The sequence below is a fragment of the Ictalurus furcatus genome, chromosome 16, assembly GCF_023375685.1.
Source record: "Ictalurus furcatus strain D&B chromosome 16, Billie_1.0, whole genome shotgun sequence".
NCBI lineage: Eukaryota > Metazoa > Chordata > Actinopteri > Siluriformes > Ictaluridae > Ictalurus > Ictalurus furcatus.
In genome coordinates, this window is record NC_071270.1 from 24,150,339 (window position 1) to 24,160,051 (window position 9,713).

At 42.6% G+C, this 9,713-nt stretch overlaps 1 protein-coding gene across 1 annotated transcript in view; it reads right to left on the bottom strand.

Moving 5' to 3' along the window:
- unc13bb (unc-13 homolog Bb (C. elegans)) overlaps positions 1 to 9,713 on the bottom strand; it is an 84,160-nt gene that overhangs the window by 58,667 nt on the left and 15,780 nt on the right. Inside the window, exon 3 of the mRNA XM_053644710.1 lies at positions 9,425 to 9,524. Within this exon, the coding sequence (XP_053500685.1) occupies positions 9,425 to 9,524 (100 nt within the window). The remainder of the gene's footprint in view (positions 1 to 9,424; positions 9,525 to 9,713) is intronic.

Here is a 9,713-nt window from a genome sequence, read left to right on the forward strand (position 1 = left end):
AGTACCTCCGCTTCATCACACCCCATCGCTAAGTTGTTGGCAAATGCAAAAACACAATTTGTGATTAAAAAATTATCCATCTTTAAAAAAAAAACAAAACAAATTAAATGAGTATCTCGGAACAACATTTTTGCTCTACAGAATGACCTCACGCGTAACCGAGCTTTCCCACGCTTTCTGGAAATCTCTAGAAGCACCGCCTGTAGTAGATCAGATAATAAGACTAGATGAGATCATACAAAGGAAGCAGGAGGAGGACGGGAGTGAGCGGCGCTGTATGAAAGAGCAGGGCTGATTAACATGAGCGTGAGCTTTCAAAGACAGCAGGTGCATCACAAGGAGGAATAACAAGCAACACACACACACACACACACACACACACACACACACACACACACACACACACACACACGTTTACCAGAGATGATAGCGATCCTCAGGGACCCTAAAATGACAGATTCCAGCAGCTCCACTCTAGCTCAAGAAGAAGAGGGAGGAGGAAGAAAAAGAAGAGGGAAGAAGAACAAGAAGGTCAAAAGGAATAATAAGAGGAGAATGAAGGAAAAGAACAAAGGAAAGGAAGAAGCAGAGGAAATGTGGAAAGAGGAATAGAAAGTGGAAGATGAAGTTGTTGAAGAGGAACTGGATGAAGAAGAAGAGGCAGGGAGTCAAGAAGAAGAAGAAGAAGAAGAAGAAGAAGAAAAAGAAGAAGATCAGGGAAGAGAAATTGAAAGAGGATCGAAGGAAATCTACAGGTGCACCTCAAAAAAACATTTGAATATCGTGGAAAGGTTCATTTTTTTCCCTGTAATTTAATTCAAAAAGTGGAACTTTCACATTATTATAGATTCATTCCACAAAGTGAAATATTTCAAGCCTTTTTTCTTTTAAATCTCACTGATTACGGCTCACGGAAATCAAACATCCAGTGCCTCAAAATATCACGATAAAGAATTGATTTATTTATTTATTTATTTTAGATGCACTTGTAGAAGAAGAAGAAGAATTACAGGAAGAAGAAGACAAGGCACAGGATGAAGAGGAGGAAGTAGAAGAGGATCAAGAGGAAGTAGAAGAGGATGAAGAAGTAGAAGATGATCAAGAGGAAGTAGAAGAGGAGGAGGAAGTAGAAGATGATGAAGAGGAAGTAGTAGAGAAGGAGGAAGTAGAAGATGATCAAGAGGAAGTAGAAGAGGCAGAGGAAGTAGAAGATGATCAAGAGGAAGTAGAAGAGGCGGAGGAAGTAGAAGATGATGAAGAGGAAGTAGAACACTAATGATTCGATATTTCCTGGATGCAGGCTGCTGTTCGTGTTCGCACCACCACTAGAACATTACCTTACTCCATTCTCTTTTGCAACCCTTCAATAAATAATTTCTCTGTTTCTCTCCGTGTTTCTCTGACAGTAGAATGTAGAAATAAATAAATAAATAAATAAATAAATAAATAAACAAACAAAAACAAACATGCATCTGCCCCGTCCCCCTCAGCGGATGAGCTTCGTCTCATCCTCCGCGCGCTTTGCAGGCCATTGACAGACTGAATAAATAATGAATGGATTTCTAAACGCTGCCGTTATAGCGCGCCGCTTTCCTTTCCTTTATTTACAACACAGAGGGAGGGATGAAAGCAGAACTGCTCATCACTCTGCCAGTAGACATGTCCTCATGTTCCAGAGGTCTCTCGGTCTCTCTCTCTCTCTCTCTCTCTCTCTCATCAGTGTAACCTTAAAGGCTCAATGCAAAAGTATCCCCCCAGGCATTTCTCCCATTTTGTTGCATTACAACCTATAAATTTAAACGGATTTTTATTTGGATTTCATGTAACAGACATACACAAAATAGTCCAAACTGGTGAAGTGAAATGATATAAATAACTTATTTAAAAAATTTCTAAATAATTTAAAACGGAAAAGTGGTGCATGCATACGTATTCACCCCCTAGGCTATGAAGCACCTAAATAAGCTCTGGTGCAACCAATTACCTTCAGATGTCACAGAATTTGTTCAATAAAGGCAATCTAAATGTTACTTGATCTCAGAATCTTTACACACACACACACACACACACACACACACACACACACACACACCTGTTCTGAAAGCTCCCAGAGTCTGTAACACCACTGAGCAAGGGGCACCGTGAAGACCAAGGAGTTCTCCAAACAGGTCAGGGACAAAGTTGTGGAGAAGTACAGATCGGAGTTGGGTTATAAAAAAAATTTAAAAAATAAATATCCGGAACTTTGAAACATTAAATCCATTATTTTTTAAAAAATGGAAACAATATGGAACCTCAACAAACCTGCCAAGAGGGGCCCGCCCACCAAAACTCGCAAACCAGGCAAGGAAAGCTCCACAGCAAAGCTCTGCAGAGCTCCACAGCAGAGACTGGAGTATCTGTCCACTTTAAGAACCACTTTAAGCCGTACACTTCACAGAGCTGGGCTTTATGGAAGTGTGGCCAGAAAAAAAGCCGCTGCTTAAAGAAAAAAAAATCTGCAAACAAGTTTGCTGTTCGCAAAAAGGCATGTGGGAGACTCCCCAAACATACGGAAGAAGGTCGGAGGAGACTAAAATTTAGCTTTTTGGTCATCAAGGAAAACACTATGTCTGGTACAAACCCATCACCCCAAGAACACCATCCCCACAATGAAGCATGGTGGTGGCAACATCATGCTTTGGGGATGTTTTTCCATCGGCAGGGCCTGGGAAACTGGTCAGAATTGAAGGAATGATGGATAAAGGGAAATTCTTGAGGGAAACCTGTTTCAGTCTTCCAGAGATATGAGACTGGGACGAAGGTTCGCCCTCCAGCAGGAGGATGACCCTAAGCATAATACTAAAGCAACACTCGAGTGGATTAAGGAGAAACATTTAAATGTCTTGGAATGGCCTAGTCAAATCCCAGACCTCAATCCAATTGAGAATCTGAGGTATGACTTAAAGATTGCTGTACACCAGTGGAACCCATCCAACTCGAAGGAGCTGGAGCAGTTTTGCCTTGAAGAATAGGCAAAAATCCCAGTGGCTAGATATCCCAAGCTTATAGAGACGTACCCAAACAGACTAGCAGCTGTAATTGCTGCGAAAGTTGGCTCTACAAAGTACTGACTTTGGAGGGGGTGAATACTTATGCACGCTCAAGTTTTCCTTTTTTTTTTTTTTTTGTCTTATTTCTAGTTTGTATTTAAAAGGCACTGTATTCACCGGTGTTTCAGAACAAGTACTCGAATACTAATTGGTTCTTAGAACCAGGCTTTTCGTAATTACCCATCATTTCACATTTATGCCATTTAGCACATAGCTTTATCCAGCGCAACTTACAGAAGTGCATTGTAGTCTCAATCAAACACACATCCTCATGCTAGCTGACCAAGTCAGGAACTAAGAGTACCCTCTGGTTCCCTGCGCTGCTCCCTGAGGGGACGGAGTCGTGCGCTTGATTACGTTAGCCGTAACGCTTATCGGAGAGCGAGGGACGCTAGAAGGACCTGTTCGATCAGGGGGACATCTGGCTTTCCTGAGCTCCCACTGCAACCGAATGGCATGTGACGGTTAATTAAAAACAGCCTCAGGGGAGCTACATTTTGCCTCCTGAAAGAAGGCGTTTCATAACAGCCGTTCCACCGACCGTATAACGCCACAAAACTCACGCTCGCGTCATAAAAGCGCGAGGACGAAGAACAGGATGAGTGGACGGAAAGGTTTTAAAATCAATAAGACTGCTTTGACTGTAAACCTCTAATGAGCCTTTCAGACCGTCACCCCCCCCCCCCCCCGCCACAAAACCAGAAGCGACTGATCGATATTTAAGCCATAAATGGTGGCAAATCGATCCGATGTAGAGGTTTGCGACTGATCCGTGGCTTATCTCGAACGAGTGTGCAACAGCAGGCAAGCCTTCTCCATATTAAACAACTCCTATAAAACTTTATTGCTTGTACTTAATAACTTAAAATATTAATAGGCTATGTAATATTGATGTAAGGAATAAAAACACAAAAGCGTCCTACTGTTATCGGAAAAATAAATAAATCGGTGACGGGGGGGGGATAGTGTGATGGAAAAACTGAGGTCTGGTTACCTTCCCAAAGCGATCGTTTCCCTAGAACAGCACATCCTGCAGTGTTTAATTCCTCTTATAGGCCTACCACAGATAATTTACCATTTCTAAAATAAAAAAAATAAAAAAAAAAGACATTGTAATTTTTATCCATTTATAATTACACTTAACGAGAAACAAATTCCTGTGATCACAAACGTTATACCAGATTTAAACATTCCATCCTTTAGCATGAAAACCATCAGCATATCAATAATTATACTTCTTTGGATGGTCGGGGGTGGGGGGGTGGGGGGGAGGACGGCGTGTCCGAGTGTCCACCGTACAAGTCCCCGTGAACGAGCTGTTACTATGGAAACGATGTCGTACACAACAACAAGAACATTAAAATAAACTTGTAGTTTAAATCAACAGTCAAATCAATACTCTTTTCGGAGATATCGTGAGTGTCGGCAGAATAATCCTAGCCTAAATCAGTCTAAAGTATTTTGTTAAAACACTTGTGATCCGTACTGCAACGTTGTCACATTGTCCACCAGCAAATTTTGTTCTCTCAATGATTTTTCACACACACACACACACACGTCATCTTTCACCACTTGCACCGCAGAAAAACAGGAGGCACGCAGCTGTTGGCTGTCTGTAGTACCGAGTGAGACGATACAACCCCGTCCGTCCCGCTCGCATGACCAATCACGTGTGAAGGCAAACGCGTGCACACGTGGAGCGTGACATTTGTTTCTTGGGGTAATATGGACATGGACGCAGAATAACACTATGGAATAGACACGGATCGATATTATATTATACCATGTATACACAATGACACGATGAAATAGACGCAGAATGACAACAGAACGTATAAAGGATGACCCAGATTGACATCATGGAACGTATGTAGGACACACAGACATAACATTACCGAATGGACACAGGATGGCATTATAGGATGTATACGGGATAGACACAATGACATTATAGAGTAGATTTAGAATACAAAAGGATGAGATAGACACAATTTCATTATAGAATAGACACAAAACAGCATTAGGAAATGAACACAGGATGACGATGACTTCACAGAATGGACACGCGACCTTACAGACTGGACATTCCGTGACGTCTCATCGTGTGTCCAGTCCATTATAGAGCGCAGGAGTCAAAAGCTGAAGTTAGGCTGTAAACGACCTACACCGCGGTCGTATCTCCGAAAACGGAGACTTTTGGAAACGCTGAAGACCACGTTTTCGTTTGAAAACTCCGGGCTATGTTCATTTACATCACATTTACATTTTAATGGCATTTGGCAGACGCCCTTATCCAGAGCGACTTACATTTATCTCATTTATACAAATCAGCAGAGAGGGTTAAGAGCCTTGCCCAAGGGCCCAACAGTGGTAGCTTGACAGTGCTGGGGCTTGAACACCTGACCTTCTGATCAGTAACCCAGAGCCTTTGATCAGTAACCCAGAGCCTTTGATCAGTAATCCATTTGCAAGAGCGTGAGTATAAACACAACGAGGCTGTAGCAGATGAGTTTTCCTGTTCGGCGTGATGACGTTTAACGTTCCCGACAACCTCTGTAGTCCCGTTTGTAGTAGTCCCACAAGTTATCTCGAGCTTGTGGAGCAGGAAGTGCTAAAATGCTAACTCAGTTCTGGGTTTAAGCGCTCATCACCGCAGCACTCTATAGTATCGGCTTCATAGTTGCTCTGTATTTCCGAACACTGAAGATATTTGCGCTCAATACCTGTCACACCTCAACAATAAAGTTAACATGAGCTGCACTGAGTCATTATATAGATGTTATTTAAGGTCAGAGGTTATATAATGAGGAGGTAATTAAGGGTTTAAGGAGGATGATGATTTTGCAGATGTTATTTAAGGTCAGAGTCGGCGTGGTCAGCTCATTTCATTTAAATTTAAATGAAAATTAAATATAAGTATGCTGCAGTATGTCTTTAATGGATTTGTGAAATAAAATGCGTGGGAATGCTTTTCTGATGAAGTTAGTGATTATTTGTGAGCAGAAGCAGTGAAATGAAATCACACACGAGGCTTCAATGCCGTTAAGCTACTTTTTGTCACATAGCTTGTGGTCTTGATTGATCTCGGTTGTAGCCGAGCGACACTGAATTATACGATTATACGGATATAAACTAGAACAGGCAAACACAAAAACCATCAACTTCCACGCTTTCATTACGGCTCCTGGAGAGGAAAATTAAGAACAGGGTTCGTATCTAAATACAGGCCTTGATATCGATCACTGAAAGTAAACAGGGATGGGATGGAAACCAGGAAGACGCCGGAAAGTCCACTTCCTTCCAGTAAAATCCACACAGCACGTGGAGGAGGTGAAGCAGTGCGTTCCTGGAAATCACAATGTGCTACGCTTCAACACTAACTGTATGAGACGCACACTTGCAGCTAAAAGACCTCCTAAAAACTCCCTCTCTCCATCTGTCTCTCTCTCTCCCTCTCTCTGTGTGTGTGTGTCTCTCTCTGTCTGTCTGTCTCTCTCTCTCTCTCTCTGTCTGTCTGTCCATCTGTCTCTCTCTGTGTACCTCTCTCTCTCTCCCTCTGTGTGTGTCTCTCTCTGTCTGTCTGTCTCACTCTCTCTCTCTCTCTCTCTCTCTCTCTCTCTCTCTGTCTATCTGTCTCTCTGTGTACCTCTCCCTCTCTCTCTCTCTCTCTCTCTCTCTCTCTCTCTCTATCTGTCTCTCTCTCTGTCTGTCCATCTGTCTCTCTCTGTGTACCTCTCTCTCTCCCTCTCTCTCTCTCTCTCTTTCCCCCGCTCTCTCTGTGTGTGTGTCTCTCTCTGTCTGTCTGTCTGTCTCGGTCTGTCTGTCTCTCTCTCTCTATCTGTCCATCTGTCCATCTGTCTCTCTCTGTGTACCCCTCTCTCTCTCTCTGTCCATCTGTCTCTCTCTGTGTACCCCTCTCTCTCTCTCTGTCCATCTGTCTCTCTCTGTGTACCTCTCTCTCTCTCTCTCTCTCTCTGTGTCTGTCTGTCTCTATCTATCTTTGTCTCCCTTGCTCTTCCGTGGTCTCGTTCTCTCCTCTTTATCAGTTCTACTCCTTCTCTCCCTCACTTCTTGCTCTCTCTCCCTCAGTCTCTCCTTGTCCGTCTGGGGGCACCGATAATTGTGCAACATGCTTTGTTTATATATATATACACACACACACACACACACACACACACATATACATATACATATACATATATATATACACATACATACATATATATATACACACACACACACACACACACACACACATACATATACAGTGAGGGAAAAAAGTATTTGATCCCCTGCTGATTTTGTATGTTTACCCACTGACAAAGAAATGATCAGTCTATAACTTTAATGGTAGATTTATTTGAACAGTGAGAGACAGAATAACAACAAAAAAATCCAGAAAAACGCACATTAAAAATGTTATAAATTGATTTGCATTTTAATGAGGGAAATAAGTATTTGACCCCTCTGCAAAACATGACTTAGTACTTGGTTTAAAAACCCTTGTTGGCAATCACAGAGGTCAGACGTTTCTTGTAGTTGGCCACCAGGTTTGCACACATCTCAGGAGGGATTTTGTCCCACTCGTCTTTGCAGATCTTCTCCAAATCATTAAGGTTTCGAGGCTGACGTTTGGCAACTCGAACCTTCAGCTCTCTCCACAGATTTTCTATGGGATTAAGGTCTGGAGACTGCCTAGGTCACTCCAGGACCTTAATGTGCTTCTTCCCGAGCCACTCCTTTGTTGCCTTGGCCGTGTGTTTTGGGTCATTGTCATGCTGGAATATCCATCCACGACCCATTTTCAATGCCCTGGCTGAGGGAAGGAGGTTCTCACCCAAGATTTGACGGTACATGGCCCCGTCCATCGTCCCTTTGATGCGGTGAAGTTGTCCTGTCCCCTTAGCAGAAAAACACCCCCAAAGCATAATGTTTCCACCTCCATGTTTGACGGTGGGGATGGTGTTCTTGGGGTCATAGGCAGCATTCCTCCTCCTCCAAACACGGCGAGTTGAGTTGATGCCAAAGAGCTCCATTTTGGTCTCATCTGACCTCAACGCTTTCACCCAGTTGTCCTCAGAATCATTCAGATGTTCATTGGCAAACTTCAGACGGGCATGTATATGTGTTTTCTTGAGCAGCGGACCTTGCGCGCGCTGCAGGATTTCAGTCCTTCACGGCGTAGTGTGTTACCAATTGTTTTCTTGGTGACTATGGTCCCAGCTGCCTTGAGATCATTGACAAGATCCTCCCGTGTAGTTCTGGGCTGATTCCTCACTGTTCTCATGATCAATGCAACTCCACGAGGTGAGATCTTGCATGGAGCCCCAGGCCGAGGGAGATTGACAGTTCTTTTGTGCTTCTTCCATTTGCGAATAATCGCACCAACTGTTGTCCCCTTCTCACCAGTATGCTTGGCAATGGTCTTGTAGCCCATTCCAGACTTGTGTAGGTCTACAGTCTTGTCCCTGACATCCTTGGAGAGCTCTTTGGTCTTGGCCATGGTGGAGAGTTTGGAATATGACTGATTGATTGCTTCTGTGGACAGGTGTCTTTTATACAGGTAACAAACTGATATTAGGAGCACTCCTTTTAAGAGTGTGCTCCTAATCTCAGCTCGTTACCTGTATAAAAGACACCTGGGAGCCAGAAATCTTTCTGATTGAGAGGGGGTCAAATACTTTTTTCCCTCATTAAAATGCAAATTAATTTATAAAATTTTTGACATGCGTTTTTCTGGATTTTTTTGTTGTTATTCTGTCTCTCACTGTTCAAATACAACTACCATTAAAATTATAGACTGATCATTTCTTTGTCAGTGGGCAAACGTACAAAATCAGCAGGGGATCAAATACTTTTTTCCCTCACTGTACATACATATATATGTGTGTGTGTGTATTTTTATATATTTATATATATATATATTAAATAACAATATATATATATTAAATAACAATACAATTGGCTCAAATCATAATGGTATTTTATTAGAGAGAAATAGTAGTAGTTTTATTTTGTGTGAAAGGAAGATCTGAAACACTGAAAAGTTTTATGCAATAATAAATTTTTGCCCATTTGCTAATTCTTCTGGACTTGACTGTATTCCCCCACGCTGGACTGAAGCAGTGTGTCCGAGATGTAAAGAATGATAAGATCCATGATTATCCACGCTGTTAAACAAACAGCCTGAGGGAGAGTTCATTTGCAAACACAAACCTCTCTCCCAAAAGGGAGTGTGTGTGTGTGTGTGCCATGTTTTCATGTCTATGTACTACGCTAATTCCGCAGATTTTCATTCAGTTAGCGTTAGCGTGAAATGTGAAGAGTCTTACAACATGAAGTCCTGCTCCCAGCACGGCTGGTCTCCCCGCACCGTGACGGTCGTACTCTTGACATTCTGCACCTTCAGGGTCACGTAGGCGTTGAATTTGTCTGGAATGAAAAGAACACGTGTTATAGTCCAGTCTGCTTTCTGTTCCCTCCACAGCACTCGCGCACAATCCGTATTTAACGTGGATTCTTACATTTGCTTTATTGCTGTTCGACTGCACAAATCCTCCACTGCTCTGACCACACAAGGTGTTCCTCAGACACTCTACATTTATTATCAACTCTAGCCCA